The 25499-nt window shown below is 49.7% G+C and overlaps 3 protein-coding genes across 3 annotated transcripts; all 3 read right to left on the bottom strand.

Moving 5' to 3' along the window:
* Positions 1-2514: 2514 nt before the first annotated feature.
* Positions 2515-4607, bottom strand: LOC139355578 (exonuclease GOR-like). The gene is given in 3 exon segments (XM_071067418.1): positions 2515-2720; positions 2723-2756; positions 2759-4607. Coding segments are annotated over 3 exon segments (2073 nt in total). The 5' UTR covers positions 4592-4607.
* A 3277-nt stretch (positions 4608-7884) lies between these two features.
* LOC139355579 (exonuclease GOR-like) lies at positions 7885-9977 on the bottom strand. The gene is given in 3 exon segments (XM_071067419.1): positions 7885-8090; positions 8093-8126; positions 8129-9977. Coding segments are annotated over 3 exon segments (2073 nt in total). The 5' UTR covers positions 9962-9977.
* A 3263-nt stretch (positions 9978-13240) lies between these two features.
* LOC139355580 (exonuclease GOR-like) lies at positions 13241-15333 on the bottom strand. The gene is given in 3 exon segments (XM_071067420.1): positions 13241-13446; positions 13449-13482; positions 13485-15333. Coding segments are annotated over 3 exon segments (2073 nt in total). The 5' UTR covers positions 15318-15333.
* Between the last annotated feature and the right edge of the window lie 10166 nt (positions 15334-25499).

Here is a 25499-nt window from a genome sequence, read left to right on the forward strand (position 1 = left end):
CATTGATGTTTTATGTAAAGCTTATAAGGAGAGTCCTCCGAAGAAATCAGCTGTTGACGAAGGTACAGCTTGTTTTAAGAAGAGATGAGAAGATGTTGAAGATGAATCCTGCAGTGGCTATGAACACCATTGTGCCCAGATCAGCTTGCACCTGGGAGGCAGAGGATGTAGTGAGCCAACATCATGCCACTGCACTCCTGTCCGGGCGACGGGAGGGAAACTCTGTCAAAAAAAAAAAAAAAAAAAAAAAAAAAAAAAAAAAAAAAAAGACATACACATCCAATAGAATGCTATTTAAAAAAAAAGAAGGGAAACATGTCGTTTGTAACATGAATGAGCCTAGACGATGTTATACTGAGTGAAATAAAGCCGAGGCCGGGCACGGTGGCTCATGCCTCTAATCCCGGTTCTCTGGCATGCCAAGACAGGTGGAGCACTTGAGCCCAGGAGTTGGCGATCAACCTGGGCAACAAGGAGGAAGCCCATCTCTAGAAAAAATACAACAATTAGCCAGGTGTGGTGTGGACGCCTGTGGTATTAGCTACTCAGGAGGCTGAAGTGGGAGGATCTCTTGACCGCAGGAGGTGGAGGCCATGGTGAGCCGTGTTTGTGTCACTGTACTCCAGCCAGGGTGACAGAGTGAGACCTTGTCTGGAAAGATGAATAAATACGTAACAAAGTTGTAAAGAGCAAAGACAGAAAGACAAATGCTGCATGATCTCACTTCTACGTGGAATCTAACAAAATTGAACTCATGCTTGTAGAGAGCAGAATGGTGGTTACCCGAGGCAGGGGCCCAGGAGGGATGGGGGAGATGTTAGTCAAACAATATAAAGTTTCAGATAGGAATAGTTCTAGAGATCTACTGAACAGCATGATAACTATAGTTAATAACTAAGCATTGTATACTTGAAAACAGCTGTAAGTGTAGATTGTAAACATGTTCTCATCACAATGAAATATGTATGTGAGGAAATGAGTATGCTAATTAGCTCCATTTTGTCATTCCACAACGTATACATATATGAAACCTCATGTTGAACGACATGAACATATAATTTTTATTTTCAACTTAAAATTAAAATTTAAAATTTAAATAAATTATGAAAATTAAAAGAAATATCGCACAATAAAAAAAAAAAAGACTTTATTTATGGAATCTCCACAGAAGGAGTCTATGTTGTAAAGGAAAATTCCAGCAATGGTAAAATCAATCAGAAATGCCCTACTTCAGTGCTTTCCTGAATTTCTGTGACAGAGTGGAAATCCCGTTCTTCACTAAGTCATTGTTCTGGATCAGGGTGTGTTTGTATATAGGTGTGTGGGGCTCACATATACAAATTAAATTAATGGTACTGTAAGCATTCAAACTATCAGTTTACTTCAGTTAAGTGCACATACACACACACACACACACACGCACGCACACACACACACACAAACACGTGTAAAATCAGCCACTCCACCAAAACTAGCTACTTTGCGTCTCATCTCTCATTGAAGATTCAAAATGGGAACATGGATTTAGACAGGCGTGATGATTCCTTCTCTCCTGGAGCCCAGTTGGAAGTCGCCTGACTGATTCAGACATTGTAATTGGTTGGTTGTGTGGGAGAATCCACTTTGACTCTCACCATACATACTCCTGGGAAGTCAGGTAGTGCAGCGGACAGAGCAAGGGCTCTGCAGCCAGGCTGACTGCACCTGTCTTGTAGCTAGGATACCTCAGATAAACTGCTTAACACTTGTGCTTCAGTTTCCTCATCTGTAAAATGGGGATAAGAACGCTATTCCTCTCACAACTGTTAAGAGGACTAACTGGGTTAATAGGTGCAAAGTACCAAGTACATAATAAACGAACCACCAGTGCTCCTTACAATCATGAGCATTTGGCGCAGGTGAAGACGCATGGTTTCTTGAGGTATAAAATTAAGCTTTATTTACCTACCCATTGGGTTGTTCCAAGGGTTAATGATACAGTGTTCACGATTTCCCAATGTAAGCCATTTTAAGAAGGAAACATAGTTAACATGAATCGAATACCTACTATGTGCGATTGTTTCAAGGCCTGCCATGTGTTGCTTCATTCATGCCTTATCGTGACCTTATGATCACGCTTTAAAGATAAATACGTAGAAGCACAAAAACGTCCTTTGTCCAATATGACAAAGCCAGTAAGTGGTGGAAGTTGAATTTGAAGCCAGATGTGTAATTCCAGAGCCCAAGTGCTTCACCCACCTCAGCGTGGTGCCTCTACAGAAAAATAGGTAAGGGCACATGGAGGAGCAAATGCCTTTCCGTTGTTTTTAAATTCTTTCATTTTTTGAAATTCCTAGAGACATTGATTCTTTGCCAGCCCCCGGGGGTGGGGGAAAGCTCGGGTGGGGGAGGGGAGGTTCCGATAGCACCAGAGGAGAGGAAGACGCCCAGCAGTTAAGACTGGCAGGAGGCTGGGGGGCCAGGGGGCTGGCTTTGTTCTCAGAGATCATGGAAGTCCAGGTGGGCTGAGGGAGGCTAGCGGTGGAAGAAGGACAGAGGTCTGGGAGGGTCAGAGGGATGGGGCCAGGCGCGAGGGACCGCGGCAGGGACTCGGGGGCCTGGGAGTGGGGGCTCGGGGCTGGGGGAGGCGATTGGTGGAAGGATAGAGGTCTGGGAGGGGCAGAGGGATGGGGACAGTCGCGAGGGGCCGCGGCAGGGACTCCGGGGGACTGGAAGTCGGGGTCGGGGTTAGTCTTGGCTTTTTGCCCTCTCCTGCAAAACCGGCTGCTTCGGTTTCTGTCGCTTTGCGGCCAGGTGGACTGGGTTAGCTCTCGGGAGCGATCGCAGTTGTGGAAGAGGCCTGGGTCTGAGGACAGGCCAGGGCGGCGGGAGAGGCGGACGGGTGGCCTCGCTGGATCCCGGCGCGCTCTCGGACTTTCCACATCACCAGCTGCAGGCAGGCGTTTGCGTCCTGGCAGGAGTCGTGCCCGTCCTGGCTGTCCTGGATGATCTGTCCGAGGTAGTCGGCCGTGAGATTCCTTAGGGAGCGCTTGTAGGGGAAACCCCGGTAGTGCGGGAAGAGCACCGCCGTGTCCACCACGGTGCTGTGGATCAGCTTCAGGGCCAGCAGGTCGCTCTCCAGGCTGTGCCCGATGAGGATGGTTTGGGCGCTGAAAAAGCTCAGCAGGATGGCTTGGACTTTCGGCAACGTGATGCTGGTCTGGGCGACGTCGGCCTCGGTCACGCCGGAAAACCTGGTGTTGTAGTCCACGATCTCGTTGTCGGGCTTGACGAAGGTGTCGTACACCACCCGCATGTCGGCGTCCACCACGGTGACACGGGTCAGCTCTAGGCCGTGCGTGGTGTAGCACATCTCACAGTCCAAGGCGTAGATTCCGGGATAAGCGTCTCTGGAAAACTCTTTCTTGAAGGTCTTCACGAAGCCATCCAGGCTCTCCTTGCGGCCGTCCCGCACGTGCTGCTTTGCCACCTGGCAGCCCACGGAGCCAGGAGCGGCTGCACAGCAGGTGTACTGGGTAAGCCGGCCTCCGGCCACTTGGCTGGAGCGGACCCTCCCCCAGTGGTAGTAACACACCTGGTCGCGTACACAGCGGCCCGAAGGGGACACCAGGTACTCGGTGCCACAGCGGCAGCAGACCCTGCGGGAGGAGTCGCCTGGCCCCTTCCCCTGGGCAGTGAAGAGGACGGCGCCTCCGGGCCGCTCGGGGTGCGGGAAGGGGTAGCCGTTCTCCTTGAGCTGCTCCCGAGTGAGCAGGAAGTCCTGGAGGCGGCTGTACAGAGCGGTCCTGCTGAGGCCGGGCATGGAGCTGGGGGTCAGGCCCTTCAGTCTCTTGAGGGCGTTCAGCACCACATTCAGGTAGACGTTCTTGTTGGGGCTGCGGTCGTGGGCCACCTTCTCCTCGTTCAGCGCCTTCTCCTTCGCCTCCTGCTCGGAGGCGCAGAACTGGAGACACTCTTGGGTGAGCAGTTGGAGATAGCCTCGGCGGATGACGGTGGGGACTCGGCACCCAGACTTTCGGAGGAGGATGGGTTTCTTCAGACTCCGTAAGGATGGACGATGGGCGATTCGCTTAGAGCTGTCGGTGGTGGAGGTCCTGTATGCCATCCCTGACCTGTTGTGCGTCTTCCATGGCTGTGTGCCGACCTTGGAGCCATCGGAGCGTTGGTGGCTGCTGGCCGCCAGGGTTCTCTTGGCATCTGTGGGACCTGTGTCCAAGCAAGGGCTGGGAAAGTGGGCGATCCTCTTCCTCTCCCTGGGGGCTGAGATGCGGACTGCGGGGGGCCTCTCTGTCAGCCTTGGGGCGGCTGGCGGCTGGCAGGCCGATGCCCTCTGCGCAGGGAAGTACCACGCCTCCGTCACCATCTTGGGCCACTCTGGGGCCACGGCCGGACCGCTATTCTGAGGCTCCGCCTGGATCCCCACAAGCGCTGAGGCCTGGTTGTACATCTGGGGCACCCAGAGCCCGAAGTTCCGGGCAGGTTGATGAGAGGGCAGTGGGAGCTCTAGAGCCTCGAGGGCCAGCTCCTCGGCCACCTTCTTAGCTTCTGGATATCCGGGTGGGAACCAGCAAGGAGCTGTGGCTCTCAACATCTTGCTGCCTTCTGGAGCACTGGCCTGGCTCTGCTGCTCTGCGGACTCGCGGGCTTCAGTGAGTGCCGCGGCCGCCGCGCCTCGCCTTTATATAGGCACAGGGCAGAGTGGGCGGGACTTCCCCTTCATTAGATTGGCACTTCAATCCAATCACACTAAACCCAATTAATATTCCACCACACCGCAGCTTGGGAACGCCTCAGAGGGTCTGCGGATGGAATCAACTGGAACTCCTGGTTGCTACCCTTGGAGCTAGGTTGCTTTTCCTGAGTTAATTAACCGTCCCTGCCAAGCAGTCCTATCATGGCTACTGGTTCTGAGCTACATAGGAGTAAACTGAGCTTCAGGGAGGTTCGTCGACTTGCTCTGGCCCACACAGCACACCAGGGAGTCAGGATTGGGCCGGCGGTCTGCTGCACGCTGGAGGGCAGGACCTCTCTGGGGTGGCCTTTCCCTGCTCTGTGCACTCCTGCACTGTGGGCAATTTGAGGACAGGAAGTGGACGGCATCCACTTCTCTCCAAGGACATGGCCAACGTTCAACACAGGGGGCCTTCAAAAGGTTCACAGAAAATGGACGTTGTGAAAAATCTCTGCATGGATTTCAGTTGTTTTACACTAAAACAAACTTACACTAACTTGTTATAACCTTTCTGAACCAGATCCACTCTGAGGCACTAAGAAGGATGAGACACCCACTGAAAAGGCCTCCTATCAGAGCAGCACGAATTCCGCTAAAATGGCAGCAAAAACAAACATCAAATTTACGGTGAAGCTTGGGTGGAGGAATGAAGAATTCATTGATGTTTTATGTAAAGCTTATAAGGAGAGTCCCCCGAAGAAATCAGCTGTTGACGAAGGTACAGCTTGTTTTAAGAAGAGATGAGAAGATGTTGAAGATGAATCCTGCAGTGGCTATGAACACCATTGTGCCCAGATCAGCTTGCACCTGGGAGGCAGAGGATGTAGTGAGCCAACATCATGCCACTGCACTCCTGTCGGGGCGACGGGAGGGAAACTCTGTCAAAAAAAAAAAAAAAAAAAAAAAAAAAGACATACACATCCAATAGAATGCTATTTAAAAAAAAGAAGGGAAACATGTCGTTTGTAACATGAATGAGCCTAGACGATGTTATACTGAGTGAAATAAAGCCGAGGCCGGGCACGGTGGCTCATGCCTCTAATCCCGGTTCTCTGGCATGCCAAGACAGGTGGAGCACTTGAGCCCAGGAGTTGGCGATCAACCTGGGCAACATGGAGGAAGCCCATCTCTAGAAAAAATACAACAATTAGCCAGGTGTGGTGTGGACGCCTGTGGTATTAGCTACTCAGGAGGCTGAAGTGGGAGGATCTCTTGACCGCGGGAGGTGGAGGCCATGGTGAGGCGTGTTTGTGTCACTGTACTCCAGCCTTGGTGACAGAGTGAGACCCCCTCTGGAAAGGTGAATAAATACGTGACAAAGTTGTAAAGAGCAAGCACAGAAAGACAAATGCTGCATTATCTCACTTCTACGTGGAATCTAACAAATTTGAACTCATGCTTGTAGAGAGCAGAATGGTGGTTACCCGAGGCAGAGGCCCAGGAGGGATGGGGGAGGTGTTAGTCAAACAATATAAAGTTTCAGATAGGAATAGTTCTAGAGATCTACTGAACAGCATGATAACTATAGTTAATAACTAAGCATTGTATACTTGAAAACAGCTGTAAGTGTAGATTGTAAACATGTTCTCATCACAATGAAATATGTATGTGAGGAAATGAGTATGCTAATTAGCTCCATTTTGTTATTCCACAACGTATACATATATGAAACCTCATGTTGAACGACATGAACATATAATTTTTATTTTCAACTTAAAATTAAAATTCAAAATTTAAATAAATTATGAAAATTAAAAGAAATATCGCACAATAAAAAAAAAAGACTTTATTTATGGAATCTCCACAGAAGGAGTCTATGTTGTAAAGGAAAATTCCAGCAATGGTAAAATCAATCAGAAATGCCCTACTTCAGTGCTTTCCTGAATTTCTGTGACAGAGTGGAAATCCCGTTCTTCACTAAGTCATTGTTCTGGATCAGGGTGTGTTTGTATATAGGTGTGTGGGGCTCACATATACAAATTAAATTAATGGTACTGTAAGCATTCAAACTATCAGTTTACTTTAGTTAAGTGCACATACACACACACACACACACACGCACGCACACACACACACACAAACACGTGTAAAATCAGCCACTCCACCAAAACTAGCTACTTTGCGTCTCATCTCTCATTGAAGATTCAAAATGGGAACATGGATTTAGACAGGCGTGATGATTCCTTCTCTCCTGGAGCCCAGTTGGAAGTCGCCTGACTGATTCAGACACTGTAATTGGTTGGTTGTGTGGGAGAATCCACTTTGACTCTCACCATACATACTCCTGGGAAGTCAGGTAGTGCAGCGGACAGAGCAAGGGCTCTGCAGCCAGGCTGACTGCACCTGACTTGTAGCTAGGATACCTCAGATAAACTGCTTAACACTTGTGCTTCAGTTTCCTCATCTGTAAAATGGGGATAAAACGCTATCTCTCTCACAACTATTATGAGGACTAACTGGGTTAATAGGTGCAAAGTACCAAGTACATAATAAACGAACCACCAGTGCTCCTTACAATCATGAGCATTTGGCGCAGGTGAAGACGCATGGTTTCTTGAGGTATAAAATTAAGCTTTATTTACCTACCCATTGGGTTGTTCCAAGGGTTAATGATACAGTGTTCACGATTTCCCAATGTAAGCCATTTTAAGAAGGAAACATAGTTAACATGAATCGAATACCTACTATGTGCGATTGTTTCAAGGCCTGCCATGTGTTGCTTCATTCACGCCTTATCGTGACCTTATGATCACGCTTTAAAGATAAATACGTAGAAGCACAAAAACGTCCTTTGTCCAATATGACAAAGCCAGTAAGTGGTGGAAGTTGAATTTGAAGCCAGATGTGTAATTCCAGAGCCCAAGTGCTTCACCCACCTCAGCGTGGTGCCTCTACAGAAAAATAGGTAAGGGCACATGGAGGAGCAAATGCCTTTCCGTTGTTTTTAAATTCTTTCATTTTTTGAAATTCCTAGAGACATTGATTCTTTGCCAGCCCCCGGGGGTGGGGGAAAGCTCGGGTGGGGGAGGGGAGGTTCCGATAGCACCAGAGGAGAGGAAGACGCCCAGCAGTTAAGACTGGCAGGAGGCTGGGGGGCCAGGGGGCTGGCTTTGTTCTCAGAGATCATGGAAGTCCAGGTGGGCTGAGGGAGGCTAGCGGTGGAAGAAGGACAGAGGTCTGGGAGGGTCAGAGGGATGGGGCCAGGCGCGAGGGACCGCGGCAGGGACTCGGGGGCCTGGGAGTGGGGGCTCGGGGCTGGGGGAGGCGATTGGTGGAAGGATAGAGGTCTGGGAGGGGCAGAGGGATGGGGACAGTCGCGAGGGGCCGCGGCAGGGACTCCGGGGGACTGGAAGTCGGGGTCGGGGTTAGTCTTGGCTTTTTGCCCTCTCCTGCAAAACCGGCTGCTTCGGTTTCTGTCGCTTTGCGGCCAGGTGGACTGGGTTAGCTCTCGGGAGCGATCGCAGTTGTGGAAGAGGCCTGGGTCTGAGGACAGGCCAGGGCGGCGGGAGAGGCGGACGGGTGGCCTCGCTGGATCCCGGCGCGCTCTCGGACTTTCCACATCACCAGCTGCAGGCAGGCGTTTGCGTCCTGGCAGGAGTCGTGCCCGTCCTGGCTGTCCTGGATGATCTGTCCGAGGTAGTCGGCCGTGAGATTCCTTAGGGAGCGCTTGTAGGGGAAACCCCGGTAGTGCGGGAAGAGCACCGCCGTGTCCACCACGGTGCTGTGGATCAGCTTCAGGGCCAGCAGGTCGCTCTCCAGGCTGTGCCCGATGAGGATGGTTTGGGCGCTGAAAAAGCTCAGCAGGATGGCTTGGACTTTCGGCAACGTGATGCTGGTCTGGGCGACGTCGGCCTCGGTCACGCCGGAAAACCTGGTGTTGTAGTCCACGATCTCGTTGTCGGGCTTGACGAAGGTGTCGTACACCACCCGCATGTCGGCGTCCACCACGGTGACACGGGTCAGCTCTAGGCCGTGCGTGGTGTAGCACATCTCACAGTCCAAGGCGTAGATTCCGGGATAAGCGTCTCTGGAAAACTCTTTCTTGAAGGTCTTCACGAAGCCATCCAGGCTCTCCTTGCGGCCGTCCCGCACGTGCTGCTTTGCCACCTGGCAGCCCACGGAGCCAGGAGCGGCTGCACAGCAGGTGTACTGGGTAAGCCGGCCTCCGGCCACTTGGCTGGAGCGGACCCTCCCCCAGTGGTAGTAACACACCTGGTCGCGTACACAGCGGCCCGAAGGGGACACCAGGTACTCGGTGCCACAGCGGCAGCAGACCCTGCGGGAGGAGTCGCCTGGCCCCTTCCCCTGGGCAGTGAAGAGGACGGCGCCTCCGGGCCGCTCGGGGTGCGGGAAGGGGTAGCCGTTCTCCTTGAGCTGCTCCCGAGTGAGCAGGAAGTCCTGGAGGCGGCTGTACAGAGCGGTCCTGCTGAGGCCGGGCATGGAGCTGGGGGTCAGGCCCTTCAGTCTCTTGAGGGCGTTCAGCACCACATTCAGGTAGACGTTCTTGTTGGGGCTGCGGTCGTGGGCCACCTTCTCCTCGTTCAGCGCCTTCTCCTTCGCCTCCTGCTCGGAGGCGCAGAACTGGAGACACTCTTGGGTGAGCAGTTGGAGATAGCCTCGGCGGATGACGGTGGGGACTCGGCACCCAGACTTTCGGAGGAGGATGGGTTTCTTCAGACTCCGTAAGGATGGACGATGGGCGATTCGCTTAGAGCTGTCGGTGGTGGAGGTCCTGTATGCCATCCCTGACCTGTTGTGCGTCTTCCATGGCTGTGTGCCGACCTTGGAGCCATCGGAGCGTTGGTGGCTGCTGGCCGCCAGGGTTCTCTTGGCATCTGTGGGACCTGTGTCCAAGCAAGGGCTGGGAAAGTGGGCGATCCTCTTCCTCTCCCTGGGGGCTGAGATGCGGACTGCGGGGGGCCTCTCTGTCAGCCTTGGGGCGGCTGGCGGCTGGCAGGCCGATGCCCTCTGCGCAGGGAAGTACCACGCCTCCGTCACCATCTTGGGCCACTCTGGGGCCACGGCCGGACCGCTATTCTGAGGCTCCGCCTGGATCCCCACAAGCGCTGAGGCCTGGTTGTACATCTGGGGCACCCAGAGCCCGAAGTTCCGGGCAGGTTGATGAGAGGGCAGTGGGAGCTCTAGAGCCTCGAGGGCCAGCTCCTCGGCCACCTTCTTAGCTTCTGGATATCCGGGTGGGAACCAGCAAGGAGCTGTGGCTCTCAACATCTTGCTGCCTTCTGGAGCACTGGCCTGGCTCTGCTGCTCTGCGGACTCGCGGGCTTCAGTGAGTGCCGCGGCCGCCGCGCCTCGCCTTTATATAGGCACAGGGCAGAGTGGGCGGGACTTCCCCTTCATTAGATTGGCACTTCAATCCAATCACACTAAACCCAATTAATTTTCCACCACACCGCAGCTTGGGAACGCCTCAGAGGGTCTGCGGATGGAATCAACTGGAACTCCTGGTTGCTACCCTTGGAGCTAGGTTGCTTTTCCTGAGTTAATTAACCGTCCCTGCCAAGCAGTCCTATCATGGCTACTGGTTCTGAGCTACATAGGAGTAAACTGAGCTTCAGGGAGGTTCGTCGACTTGCTCTGGCCCACACAGCACACCAGGGAGTCAGGATTGGGCCGGCAGTCTGCTGCACGTTGGAGGGCAGGACCTCGCTGGGGTGGCCTTTCCCTGCTCTGTGCACTCCTGCACTGTGGGCAATTTGAGGACAGGAAGTGGACGGCATCCACTTCTCTCCAAGGACATGGCCAACGTTCAACACAGGGGGTCTTCAAAAGGTTCACAGAAAATGGACGTTGTGAAAAATCTCTGCATGGATTTCAGTTGTTTTACACTAAAACAAACTTATACTAACTTGTTATAACCTTTCTGAACCAGATCCACTCTGAGGCACTAAGAAGGATGAGACACCCACTGAAAAGGCCTCCTATCAGAGCAGCACGAATTCCGCTAAAATGGCAGCAAAAACAAACATCAAATTTACGGTGAAGCTTGGGTGGAGGAATGAAGAATTCATTGATGTTTTATGTAAAGCTTATAAGGAGAGTCCCCCGAAGAAATCAGCTGTTGACGAAGGTACAGCTTGTTTTAAGAAGAGATGAGAAGATGTTGAAGATGAATCCTGCAGTGGCTATGAACACCATTGTGCCCAGATCAGCTTGCACCTGGGAGGCAGAGGATGTAGTGAGCCAACATCATGCCACTGCACTCCTGTCCGGGTGACGGGAGGGAAACTCTGTCAAAAAAAAAAAAAGACATACACATCCAATAGAATGCTATTTAAAAAAAAGGAAGGGAAACATGTCATTTGTAACATGAATGAGCCTAGACGATGTTATACTGAGTGAAATAAAGCCGAGGCCGGGCACGGTGGCTCATGCCTCTAATCCCGGTTCTCTGGCATGCCAAGACAGGTGGAGCACTTGAGCCCAGGAGTTGGCGATCAACCTGGCAACATGGAGGAAGCCCATCTCTAGAAAAAATACAACAATTAGCCAGGTGTGGTGTGGACGCCTGTGGTATTAGCTACTCAGGAGGCTGAAGTGGGAGGATCTCTTGACCTCGGGAGGTGGAGGCCATGGTGAGCCGTGTTTGTGTCACTGTACTCCAGCCAGGGTGACAGAGTGAGACCTTGTCTGGAAAGATGAATAAATACGTAACAAAGTTGTAAAGAGCAAGCACAGAAAGACAAATGCTGCATTATCTCACTTCTACGTGGAATCTAACAAAATTGAACTCATGCTTGTAGAGAGCAGAATGGTGGTTACCCGAGGCAGCGGCCCAGGAGGGATGGGGGAGATGTTAGTCAAACAATATAAAGTTTCAGATAGGAATAGTTCTAGAGATCTACTGAACAGCATGATAACTATAGTTAATAACTAAGCATTGTATACTTGAAAACAGCTGTAAGTGTAGATTGTAAACATGTTCTCATCACAATGAAATATGTATGTGAGGAAATGAGTATGCTAATTAGCTCCATTTTGTCATTCCACAACGTATACATATATGAAACCTCATGTTGAACGACATGAACATATAATTTTTATTTTCAACTTAAAATTAAAATTTAAAATTTAAATAAATTATGAAAATTAAAAGAAATATCGCACAATAAAAAAAAAAGACTTTATTTATGGAATCTCCACAGAAGGAGTCTATGTTGTAAAGGAAAATTCCAGCAATGGTAAAATCAATCAGAAATGCCCTACTTCAGTGCTTTCCTGAATTTCTGTGACAGAGTGGAAATCCCGTTCTTCACTAAGTCATTGTTCTGGATCAGGGTGTGTTTGTATATAGGTGTGTGGGGCTCACATATACAAATTAAATTAATGGTACTGTAAGCATTCAAACTATCAGTTTACTTTAGTTAAGTGCACATACACACACACACACACACACGCACGCACACACACACACACAAACACGTGTAAAATCAGCCACTCCACCAAAACTAGCTACTTTGCGTCTCATCTCTCATTGAAGATTCAAAATGGGAACATGGATTTAGACAGGCGTGATGATTCCTTCTCTCCTGGAGCCCAGTTGGAAGTCGCCTGACTGATTCAGACATTGTAATTGGTTGGTTGTGTGGAAGAATCCACTTTGACTCTCACCATACATACTCCTGGGAAGTCAGGTAGTGCAGCAGACAGAGCAAGGGCTCTGCAGCCAGGCTGACTGCACCTGACTTGTAGCTAGGATACCTCAGATAAACTGCTTAACACTTGTGCTTCAGTTTCCTCATCTGTAAAATGGGGATAAAACGCTATCTCTCTCACAACTATTATGAGGACTAACTGGGTTAATAGGTGCAAAGTACCAAGTACATAATAAACGAACCACCAGTGCTCCTTACAATCATGAGCATTTGGCGCAGGTGAAGACGCATGGTTTCTTGAGGTATAAAATTAAGCTTTATTTACCTACCCATTGGGTTGTTCCAAGGGTTAATGATACAGTGTTCACGATTTCCCAATGTAAGCCATTTTAAGAAGGAAACATAGTTAACATGAATCGAATACCTACTATGTGCGATTGTTTCAAGGCCTGCCATGTGTTGCTTCATTCATGCCTTATCGTGACCTTATGATCACGCTTTAAAGATAAATACGTAGAAGCACAAAAACGTCCTTTGTCCAATATGACAAAGCCAGTAAGTGGTGGAAGTTGAATTTGAAGCCAGATGTGTAATTCCAGAGCCCAAGTGCTTCACCCACCTCAGCGTGGTGCCTCTACAGAAAAATAGGTAAGGGCACATGGAGGAGCAAATGCCTTTCCGTTGTTTTTAAATTCTTTCATTTTTTGAAATTCCTAGAGACATTGATTCTTTGCCAGCCCCCGGGGGTGGGGGAAAGCTCGGGTGGGGGAGGGGAGGTTCCGATAGCACCAGAGGAGAGGAAGACGCCCAGCAGTTAAGACTGGCAGGAGGCTGGGGGGCCAGGGGGCTGGCTTTGTTCTCAGAGATCATGGAAGTCCAGGTGGGCTGAGGGAGGCTAGCGGTGGAAGAAGGACAGAGGTCTGGGAGGGTCAGAGGGATGGGGCCAGGCGCGAGGGACCGCGGCAGGGACTCGGGGGCCTGGGAGTGGGGGCTCGGGGCTGGGGGAGGCGATTGGTGGAAGGATAGAGGTCTGGGAGGGGCAGAGGGATGGGGACAGTCGCGAGGGGCCGCGGCAGGGACTCCGGGGGACTGGAAGTCGGGGTCGGGGTTAGTCTTGGCTTTTTGCCCTCTCCTGCAAAACCGGCTGCTTCGGTTTCTGTCGCTTTGCGGCCAGGTGGACTGGGTTAGCTCTCGGGAGCGATCGCAGTTGTGGAAGAGGCCTGGGTCTGAGGACAGGCCAGGGCGGCGGGAGAGGCGGACGGGTGGCCTCGCTGGATCCCGGCGCGCTCTCGGACTTTCCACATCACCAGCTGCAGGCAGGCGTTTGCGTCCTGGCAGGAGTCGTGCCCGTCCTGGCTGTCCTGGATGATCTGTCCGAGGTAGTCGGCCGTGAGATTCCTTAGGGAGCGCTTGTAGGGGAAACCCCGGTAGTGCGGGAAGAGCACCGCCGTGTCCACCACGGTGCTGTGGATCAGCTTCAGGGCCAGCAGGTCGCTCTCCAGGCTGTGCCCGATGAGGATGGTTTGGGCGCTGAAAAAGCTCAGCAGGATGGCTTGGACTTTCGGCAACGTGATGCTGGTCTGGGCGACGTCGGCCTCGGTCACGCCGGAAAACCTGGTGTTGTAGTCCACGATCTCGTTGTCGGGCTTGACGAAGGTGTCGTACACCACCCGCATGTCGGCGTCCACCACGGTGACACGGGTCAGCTCTAGGCCGTGCGTGGTGTAGCACATCTCACAGTCCAAGGCGTAGATTCCGGGATAAGCGTCTCTGGAAAACTCTTTCTTGAAGGTCTTCACGAAGCCATCCAGGCTCTCCTTGCGGCCGTCCCGCACGTGCTGCTTTGCCACCTGGCAGCCCACGGAGCCAGGAGCGGCTGCACAGCAGGTGTACTGGGTAAGCCGGCCTCCGGCCACTTGGCTGGAGCGGACCCTCCCCCAGTGGTAGTAACACACCTGGTCGCGTACACAGCGGCCCGAAGGGGACACCAGGTACTCGGTGCCACAGCGGCAGCAGACCCTGCGGGAGGAGTCGCCTGGCCCCTTCCCCTGGGCAGTGAAGAGGACGGCGCCTCCGGGCCGCTCGGGGTGCGGGAAGGGGTAGCCGTTCTCCTTGAGCTGCTCCCGAGTGAGCAGGAAGTCCTGGAGGCGGCTGTACAGAGCGGTCCTGCTGAGGCCGGGCATGGAGCTGGGGGTCAGGCCCTTCAGTCTCTTGAGGGCGTTCAGCACCACATTCAGGTAGACGTTCTTGTTGGGGCTGCGGTCGTGGGCCACCTTCTCCTCGTTCAGCGCCTTCTCCTTCGCCTCCTGCTCGGAGGCGCAGAACTGGAGACACTCTTGGGTGAGCAGTTGGAGATAGCCTCGGCGGATGACGGTGGGGACTCGGCACCCAGACTTTCGGAGGAGGATGGGTTTCTTCAGACTCCGTAAGGATGGACGATGGGCGATTCGCTTAGAGCTGTCGGTGGTGGAGGTCCTGTATGCCATCCCTGACCTGTTGTGCGTCTTCCATGGCTGTGTGCCGACCTTGGAGCCATCGGAGCGTTGGTGGCTGCTGGCCGCCAGGGTTCTCTTGGCATCTGTGGGACCTGTGTCCAAGCAAGGGCTGGGAAAGTGGGCGATCCTCTTCCTCTCCCTGGGGGCTGAGATGCGGACTGCGGGGGGCCTCTCTGTCAGCCTTGGGGCGGCTGGCGGCTGGCAGGCCGATGCCCTCTGCGCAGGGAAGTACCACGCCTCCGTCACCATCTTGGGCCACTCTGGGGCCACGGCCGGACCGCTATTCTGAGGCTCCGCCTGGATCCCCACAAGCGCTGAGGCCTGGTTGTACATCTGGGGCACCCAGAGCCCGAAGTTCCGGGCAGGTTGATGAGAGGGCAGTGGGAGCTCTAGAGCCTCGAGGGCCAGCTCCTCGGCCACCTTCTTAGCTTCTGGATATCCGGGTGGGAACCAGCAAGGAGCTGTGGCTCTCAACATCTTGCTGCCTTCTGGAGCACTGGCCTGGCTCTGCTGCTCTGCGGACTCGCGGGCTTCAGTGAGTGCCGCGGCCGCCGCGCCTCGCCTTTATATAGGCACAGGGCAGAGTGGGCGGGACTTCCCCTTCATTAGATTGGCACTTCAATCCAATCACACTAAACCCAATTAATTTTCCACCACACCGCAGCTTGGGAACGCCTCAGAGGGTCTGCGGATGGAATCAACTGGAACTCCTGGTTGCTACCCTTGGAGCTAGGTTGCTTTTCCTGAGTTAATTAACCGTCCCTGCCAAGCAGTCCTATCATGGCTACTGGTTCTGAGCTACATAGGAGTAAACTGAGCTTCAGGGAGGTTCGTCGACTTGCTCTGGCCCACACAGCACACCAGGGAGTCAGGATTGGGCCGGCAGTCTGCTGCACGTTGGAGGGCAGGACCTCGCTGGGGTGGCCTTTCCCTGCTCTGTGCACTCCTGCACTGTGGGCAATTTGAGGACAGGAAGTGGACGGCATCCACTTCTCTCCAAGGACATGGCCAACGTTCAACACAGGGGGTCTTCAAAAGGTTCAGAGAAAATGGACGTTGTGAAAAATCTCTGCATGGATTTCAGTTGTTTTACACTAAAACAAACTTATACTAACTTGTTATAACCTTTCTGAACCAGATCCACTCTGAGGCACTAAGAAGGATGAGACACCCACTGAAAAGGACTCCTATCAGAGCAGCACGAATTCCGCTAAAATGGCAGCAAAAACAAACCAAATTTACGGTGAAGCTTGGGTGGAGGAATGAAGAATTCATTGATGTTTTATGTAAAGCTTATAAGGAGAGTCCTCCGAAGAAATCAGCTGTTGACGAAGGTACAGCTTGTTTTAAGAAGAGATGAGAAGATGTTGAAGATGAATCCTGCAGTGGCTATGAACACCATTGTGCCCAGATCAGCTTGCACCTGGGAGGCAGAGGATGTAGTGAGCCAACATCATGCCACTGCACTCCTGTCCGGGCGACGGGAGGGAAACTCTGTCAAAAAAAAAAAAAAAAAAAAAAAAAAAAAAAAAGACATACACATCCAATAGAATGCTATTTAAAAAAAAAGAAGGGAAACATGTCGTTTGTAACATGAATGAGCCTAGACGATGTTATACTGAGTGAAATAAAGCCGAGGCCGGGCACGGTGGCTCATGCCTCTAATCCCGGTTCTCTGGCATGCCAAGACAGGTGGAGCACTTGAGCCCAGGAGTTGGCGATCAACCTGGGCAACATGGAGGAAGCCCATCTCTAGAAAAAATACAACAATTAGCCAGGTGTGGTGTGGACGCCTGTGGTATTAGCTACTCAGGAGGCTGAAGTGGGAGGATCTCTTGACCGCGGGAGGTGGAGGCCATGGTGAGCCGTGTTTGTGTCACTGTACTCCAGCCTGGGTGACAGAGTGAGACCCCCTCTGGAAAGGTGAATAAATACGTGACAAAGTTGTAAAGAGCAAAGACAGAAAGACAAATGCTGCATGATCTCACTTCTACGTGGAATCTAACAAAATTGAACTCATGCTTGTAGAGAGCAGAAAGGTGGTTACCAGAGGCAGGGGCCGTGGAGGGACTCGGGAGATGTTAGTCAAACAATACAAAATTTCAGATAGGAATAGTTCTAGAGATCTACTGAACAGCATGACAACTATAGTTAATAACTAAGCATTGTATACTTGAAAACAGCTGTAAGTGTAGATTGTAAACATGTTCTCATCACAATAAAATATGTATGTGAGGAAATGAGTATGCTAATTAGCTCCATTTTGTCATTCCACAATGTATACATATATGAAACCTCACGTTGAATGCCATGAACATATATAATTTTTATTTTCAACTTAAAATTAAATTTAAATAAATTATGAAAATTAAAAGAAATAACACACAATAAAAAAAAATATTTTATTTTTGAAATCTCCAAAGAAGGAGTCTATGTTATAAAGGAAAAGAAAATTCCAGCAACGGTAAAATCAATCAGAAATGCCCTACTTCAGTGCTTTCCTCAGTTTGTGTGACAGAGTGGAAATCCAGTTCTTCACTAAGTCATTGTTCTGGAACAGGGTGTGTTTGTATATAGGTGTGTGGGGGCTCACATATACAAATTAAATTAATGGTACTGTAAGCATTCAAACTATCAGTTTACTTTAGTGAGGTACACAGACACACACATACACACACACACACGCACGCACGCACACACACACACACAAACTCGTGTAAAATCAGCCACTCCACCAAAACTAGCTACTTAGTGTCGCATCTCTCATTGAAGATTCAAAATGGGAACATGGATTTAGAGAGGCGTGATGATTCCTTGTCTCCTGGAGCCCAGTTGGAAGTCGCCTGACTGATTCCGACATTGTAATTGGTTGGTTGCGTGGAAGAATCCACTTTGACTCTCACCATACATACTCCTGGGAAGTCAGGTAGTGCAGCGGACAGAGCAAGGGCTCTGCAGCCAGGCTGACTGCACCTGTCTTGTAGCTAGGATACCTCGGATAAACTGCTTAACACTTGTGCTTCAGTTTCCTCATCTGTAAAATGGGGATAAGAACGCTATTCCTCTCACAACTGTTAAGAGGACTGACTGGGTTAATAGGTGCAAAGTACCAAGTACATAATAAACGAACCACCAGTGCTCCTTACAATCATGAGCATTTGGCGCAGGTGAAGACGCATGGTTTCTTGAGGTATAAAATTAAGCTTTATTTACCTACCCATTGGGTTGTTCCAAGGATTAATGATACAGTGTTCACGAATTCCCATTATAAGCTATTATAAGAAGGAAACAGAGTTAACATGAATGGAGTACCTACTATGTGCCATTGTTTCAAGGCTTGCCATGTGTTGCTTCATTCATTCCTCACCGTGACAATTATGATTACACACTAAAGAAAAAACGTAGACGCACAAAGACGTCTTTTGTCGAATATGACAAAGCCAGTAAGTGGTGGAAGTTGAATTTGAAGCCAGATGTGTAATTCCAGAGCCCAAGTGCTTCACCCACCTCAGCGTGGTGCCTCTACAGAAAAACAGGTAAGCGCACATGGAGGAGCAAATGCCTTTCCGTTGTTTTTAAATTCTTTTATTTTTACGTTTGAAATTCCTAGAGACATTGATTCTGTGCCTGCCCCTGGGGGTGGGGGAAAGCTCGGGTGGGGGAGGGGAGGTTCCGAAAGCCCCAGAGAAGAGGAAGACGCCCAGGAGGGAAGACTGGAAGGAGGCTGGGGGGCCAGGGGGCTGGCTTTGTTCTCAGAGATCATGGAAGTCCAGGTGGGCTGAGGGAGGCTAGCGGTGGAAGAAGGACAGAGGTCTGGGAGGGGCAGAGAGATGGGGCCAGGCGCGAGGGACCGCGGCAGGGACTCGGGGGCCTGGGAGTGGGGGCTCGGGGCTGGGGGAGGCGATTGGTGGAAGGATAGAGGTCTGGGAGGGGCAGAGGGATGGGGACACTCGCGAGGGGCCGCGGTAGGTACTCCGGGGGACTGGGAGTCGGGGTCGGGGTTAGTCTTGGCTTTTTGCCCTTTGGGCGGGACTTCTCCTTGATTAGATTGGCACTTCAATCCAATCACACTAAACCCAATTAATATTCCACCACACCGCAGCTTGGGATCGCCTCAGAGGGTCTGCGGATGGAATCAACTGGAACTCCTGGTTGCTACCCTTGGAGCTAGGTTGCTTTTCCTGAGTTAATTAACCGTCCCTGCCAAGCAGTCCTATCATGGCTACTGGTTCTGAGCTACATAGGAGTAAACTGAGCTTCAGGGAGGTTCGTCGACTTGCTCTGGCCCACACAGCACACCAGGGAGTCAGGATTGGGCCGGCGGTCTGCTGCACGCTGGAGGGCAGGACCTCTCTGGGGTGGCCTTTCCCTGCTCTGTGCACTCCTGCACTGTGGGCAATTTGAGGACAGGAAGTGGACGGCTTCCACTTCTCTCCAAGGACATGGCCAACGTTCAACACAGGGGGTCTTCAAAAGGTTCACAGAAAATGGACGTTGTGAAAAATCTCTGCATGGATTTCAGTTGTTTTACACTAAAACAAACTTATACTAACTTGTTATAACCTTTCTGAACCAGATCCACTCTGAGGCACTAAGAAGGATGAGACACCCACTGAAAAGGCCTCCTATCAGAGCAGCACGAATTCCGCTAAAATGGCAGCAAAAACAAACATCAAATTTACGGTGAAGCTTGGGTGGAGGAATGAAGAATTCATTGATGTTTTATGTAAAGCTTATAAGGAGAGTCCCCCGAAGAAATCAGCTGTTCACGAAGGTACAGCTTGTTTTAAGAAGAGATGAGAAGATGTTGAAGATGAATCCTGCAGTGGCTATGAACACCATTGTGCCCAGATCAGCTTGCACCTGGGAGGCAGAGGATGTAGTGAGCCAACATCATGCCACTGCACTCCTGTCGGGGCGACGGGAGGGAAACTCTGTCAAAAAAAAAAAAAAAAAAAAAAAAAAAAAAAAAAAAAAGACATACACATCCAATAGAATGCTATTTAAAAAAAAAGAAGGGAAACATGTCGTTTGTAACATGAATGAGCCTAGACGATGTTATACTGAGTGAAATAAAGCCGAGGCCGGGCACGGTGGCTCATGCCTCTAATCCCGGTTCTCTGGCATGCCAAGACAGGTGGAGCACTTGAGCCCAGGAGTTGGCGATCAACCTGGGCAACATGGAGGAAGCCCATCTCTAGAAAAAATACAACAATTAGCCAGGTGTGGTGTGGACGCCTGTGGTATTAGCTACTCAGGAGGCTGAAGTGGGAGGATCTCTTGACCGCGGGAGGTGGAGGCCATGGTGAGCCGTGTTTGTGTCACTGTACTCCAGCCTGGGTGACAGAGTGAGACCCCCTCTGGAAAGGTGAATAAATACGTGACAAAGTTGTAAAGAGCAAAGACAGAAAGACAAATGCTGCATGATCTCACTTCTACGTGGAATCTAACAAAATTGAACTCATGCTTGTAGAGAGCAGAAAGGTGGTTACCAGAGGCAGGGGCCGTGGAGGGACTCGGGAGATGTTAGTCAAACAATACAAAATTTCAGATAGGAATAGTTCTAGAGATCTACTGAACAGCATGACAACTATAGTTAATAACTAAGCATTGTATACTTGAAAACAGCTGTAAGTGTAGATTGTAAACATGTTCTCATCACAATAAAATATGTATGTGAGGAAATGAGTATGCTAATTAGCTCCATTTTGTCATTCCACAATGTATACATATATGAAACCTCACGTTGAATGCCATGAACATATATAATTTTTATTTTCACCTTAAAATTAAATTTAAATAAATTATGAAAATTAAAAGAAATAACACACAATAAAAAAAAAATATTTTATTTTTGAAATCTCCAAAGAAGGAGTCTATGTTATAAAGGAAAAGAAAATTCCAGCAACGGTAAAATCAATCAGAAATGCCCTACTTCAGTGCTTTCCTCAGTTTGTGTGACAGAGTGGAAATCCAGTTCTTCACTAAGTCATTGTTCTGGAACAGGGTGTGTTTGTATATAGGTGTGTGGGGGCTCACATATACAAATTAAATTAATGGTACTGTAAGCATTCAAACTATCAGTTTACTTTAGTGAGGTACACAGACACACACATACACACACACACACGCACGCACGCACACACACACACACAAACTCGTGTAAAATCAGCCACTCCACCAAAACTAGCTACTTAGTGTCGCATCTCTCATTGAAGATTCAAAATGGGAACATGGATTTAGAGAGGCGTGATGATTCCTTGTCTCCTGGAGCCCAGTTGGAAGTCGCCTGACTGATTCCGACATTGTAATTGGTTGGTTGCGTGGAAGAATCCACTTTGACTCTCACCATACATACTCCTGGGAAGTCAGGTAGTGCAGCGGACAGAGCAAGGGCTCTGCAGCCAGGCTGACTGCACCTGTCTTGTAGCTAGGATACCTCGGATAAACTGCTTAACACTTGTGCTTCAGTTTCCTCATCTGTAAAATGGGGATAAGAACGCTATTCCTCTCACAACTGTTAAGAGGACTGACTGGGTTAATAGGTGCAAAGTACCAAGTACATAATAAACGAACCACCAGTGCTCCTTACAATCATGAGCATTTGGCGCAGGTGAAGACGCATGGTTTCTTGAGGTATAAAATTAAGCTTTATTTACCTACCCATTGGGTTGTTCCAAGGATTAATGATACAGTGTTCACGAATTCCCATTATAAGCTATTATAAGAAGGAAACAGAGTTAACATGAATGGAGTACCTACTATGTGCCATTGTTTCAAGGCTTGCCATGTGTTGCTTCATTCATTCCTCACCGTGACAATTATGATTACACACTAAAGAAAAAACGTAGACGCACAAAGACGTCTTTTGTCGAATATGACAAAGCCAGTAAGTGGTGGAAGTTGAATTTGAAGCCAGATGTGTAATTCCAGAGCCCAAGTGCTTCACCCACCTCAGCGTGGTGCCTCTACAGAAAAACAGGTAAGCGCACATGGAGGAGCAAATGCCTTTCCGTTGTTTTTAAATTCTTTTATTTTTACGTTTGAAATTCCTAGAGACATTGATTCTGTGCCTGCCCCTGGGGGTGGGGGAAAGCTCGGGTGGGGGAGGGGAGGTTCCGAAAGCCCCAGAGAAGAGGAAGACGCCCAGGAGGGAAGACTGGAAGGAGGCTGGGGGGCCAGGGGGCTGGCTTTGTTCTCAGAGATCATGGAAGTCCAGGTGGGCTGAGGGAGGCTAGCGGTGGAAGAAGGACAGAGGTCTGGGAGGGGCAGAGAGATGGGGCCAGGCGCGAGGGACCGCGGCAGGGACTCGGGGGCCTGGGAGTGGGGGCTCGGGGCTGGGGGAGGCGATTGGTGGAAGGATAGAGGTCTGGGAGGGGCAGAGGGATGGGGACAGTCGCGAGGGGCCGCGGTAGGTACTCCGGGGGACTGGGAGTCGGGGTCGGGGTTAGTCTTGGCTTTTTGCCCTTTGGGCGGGACTTCTCCTTGATTAGATTGGCACTTCAATCCAATCACACTAAACCCAATTAATATTCCACCACACCGCAGCTTGGGATCGCCTCAGAGGGTCTGCGGATGGAATCAACTGGAACTCCTGGTTGCTACCCTTGGAGCTAGGTTGCTTTTCCTGAGTTAATTAACCGTCCCTGCCAAGCAGTCCTATCATGGCTACTGGTTCTGAGCTACATAGGAGTAAACTGAGCTTCAGGGAGGTTCGTCGACTTGCTCTGGCCCACACAGCACACCAGGGAGTCAGGATTGGGCCGGCGGTCTGCTGCACGCTGGAGGGCAGGACCTCTCTGGGGTGGCCTTTCCCTGCTCTGTGCACTCCTGCACTGTGGGCAATTTGAGGACAGGAAGTGGACGGCATCCACTTCTCTCCAAGGACATGGCCAACGTTCAACACAGGGGGTCTTCAAAAGGTTCACAGAAAATGGACGTTGTGAAAAATCTCTGCATGGATTTCAGTTGTTTTACACTAAAACAAACTTATACTAACTTGTTATAACCTTTCTGAACCAGATCCACTCTGAGGCACTAAGAAGGATGAGACACCCACTGAAAAGGCCTCCTATCAGAGCAGCACGAATTCCGCTAAAATGGCAGCAAAAACAAACATCAAATTTACGGTGAAGCTTGGGTGGAGGAATGAAGAATTCATTGATGTTTTATGTAAAGCTTATAAGGAGAGTCCTCCGAAGAAATCAGCTGTTGACGAAGGTACAGCTGGTTTTAAGAAGAGATGAGAAGATGTTGAAGATGAATCCTGCAGTGGCTATGAACACCATTGTGCCCAGATCAGCTTGCACCTGGGAGGCAGAGGATGTAGTGAGCCAACATCATGCCACTGCACTCCTGTCCGGGTGACGGGAGGGAAACTCTGTCAAAAAAAAAAAAAAAAAAAAAAAGACATACACATCCAATAGAATGCTATTTAAAAAAAAAAGAAGGGAAACATGTCGTTTGTAACATGAATGAGCCTAGACGATGATATACTGAGTGAAATAAAGCCGAGGCCGGGCACGGTGGCTCATGCCTCTAATCCCGGTTCTCTGGCATGCCAAGACAGGTGGAGCACTTGAGCCCAGGAGTTGGCGATCAACCTGGGCAACATGGAGGAAGCCCATCTCTAGAAAAAATACAACAATTAGCCAGGTGTGGTGTGGACGCCTGTGGTATTAGCTACTCAGGAGGCTGAAGTGGGAGGATCTCTTGACCGCGGGAGGTGGAGGCCATGGTGAGCCGTGTTTGTGTCACTGTACTCCAGCCTGGGTGACAGAGTGAGACCCCCTCTGGAAAGGTGAATAAATACGTGACAAAGTTGTAAAGAGCAAAGACAGAAAGACAAATGCTGCATGATCTCACTTCTACGTGGAATCTAACAAAATTGAACTCATGCTTGTAGAGAGCAGAAAGGTGGTTTTAGAGGTAGGGGCCGTGGAGGGACTCGGGAGATGTTAGTCAAACAATACTAAATTTCAGATAGGAATAGTTCTAGAGATCTACTGAACAGCATGACAACTATAGTTAATAACTAAGCATTGTATACTTGAAAACAGCTGTAAGTGTAGATTGTAAACATGTTCTCATCACAATAAAATATGTATGTGAGGAAATGAGTATGCTAATTAGCTCCATTTTGTCATTCCACAATGTATACATATATGAAACCTCACGTTGAATGCCATGAACATATATAATTTTTATTTTCAACTTAAAATTAAATTTAAATAAATTATGAAAATTAAAAGAAATAACACACAATAAAAAAAAATATTTTATTTTTGAAATCTCCAAAGAAGGAGTCTATGTTATAAAGGAAAAGAAAATTCCAGCAACGGTAAAATCAATCAGAAATGCCCTACTTCAGTGCTTTCCTCAGTTTGTGTGACAGAGTGGAAATCCAGTTCTTCACTAAGTCATTGTTCTGGAACAGGGTGTGTTTGTATATAGGTGTGTGGGGGCTCACATATACAAATTAAATTAATGGTACTGTAAGCATTCAAACTATCAGTTTACTTTAGTGAGGTACACAGACACACACATACACACACACACACGCAGGCACGCACACACACACACACAAACTCGTGTAAAATCAGCCACTCCACCAAAACTAGCTACTTAGTGTCGCATCTCTCATTGAAGATTCAAAATGGGAACATGGATTTAGAGAGGCGTGATGATTCCTTGTCTCCTGGAGCCCAATTGGAAGTCGCCTGACTGATTCCGACATTGTAATTGGTTGGTTGCGTGGAAGAATCCACTTTGACTCTCACCATACATACTCCTGGGAAGTCAGGTAGTGCAGCGGACAGAGCAAGGGCTCTGCAGCCAGGCTGACTGCACCTGTCTTGTAGCTAGGATACCTCAGATAAACTGCTTAACACTTGTGCTTCAGTTTCCTCATCTGTAAAATGGGGATAAGAACGCTATTCCTCTCACAACTGTTAAGAGGACTAACTGGGTTAATAGGTGCAAAGTACCAAGTACATAATAAACGAACCACCAGTGCTCCTTACAATCATGAGCATTTGGCGCAGGTGAAGACGCATGGTTTCTTGAGGTATAAAATTAAGCTTTATTTACCTACCCATTGGGTTGTTCCAAGGGTTAATGATACAGTGTTCACGATTTCCCAATGTAAGCCATTTTAAGAAGGAAACATAGTTAACATGAATCGAATACCTACTATGTGCGATTGTTTCAAGGCCTGCCATGTGTTGCTTCATTCATGCCTTATCGTGACCTTATGATCACGCTTTAAAGATAAATACGTAGAAGCACAAAAACGTCCTTTGTCCAATATGACAAAGCCAGTAAGTGGTGGAAGTTGAATTTGAAGCCAGATGTGTAATTCCAGAGCCCAAGTGCTTCACCCACCTCAGCGTGGTGCCTCTACAGAAAAATAGGTAAGGGCACATGGAGGAGCAAATGCCTTTCCGTTGTTTTTAAATTCTTTCATTTTTTGAAATTCCTAGAGACATTGATTCTTTGCCAGCCCCCGGGGGTGGGGGAAAGCTCGGGTGGGGGAGGGGCGGTTCCGATAGCACCAGAGGAGAGGAAGACACCCAGCAGTTAAGACTGGCAGGAGGCTGGGGGGCCAGGGGGCTGGCTTTGTTCTCAGAGATCATGGAAGTCCAGGTGGGCTGAGGGAGG

Source organism: Macaca nemestrina, chromosome 8 (assembly GCF_043159975.1).
Source record: "Macaca nemestrina isolate mMacNem1 chromosome 8, mMacNem.hap1, whole genome shotgun sequence".
In the NCBI taxonomy this organism is placed as follows: Eukaryota; Metazoa; Chordata; class Mammalia; order Primates; family Cercopithecidae; genus Macaca; species Macaca nemestrina.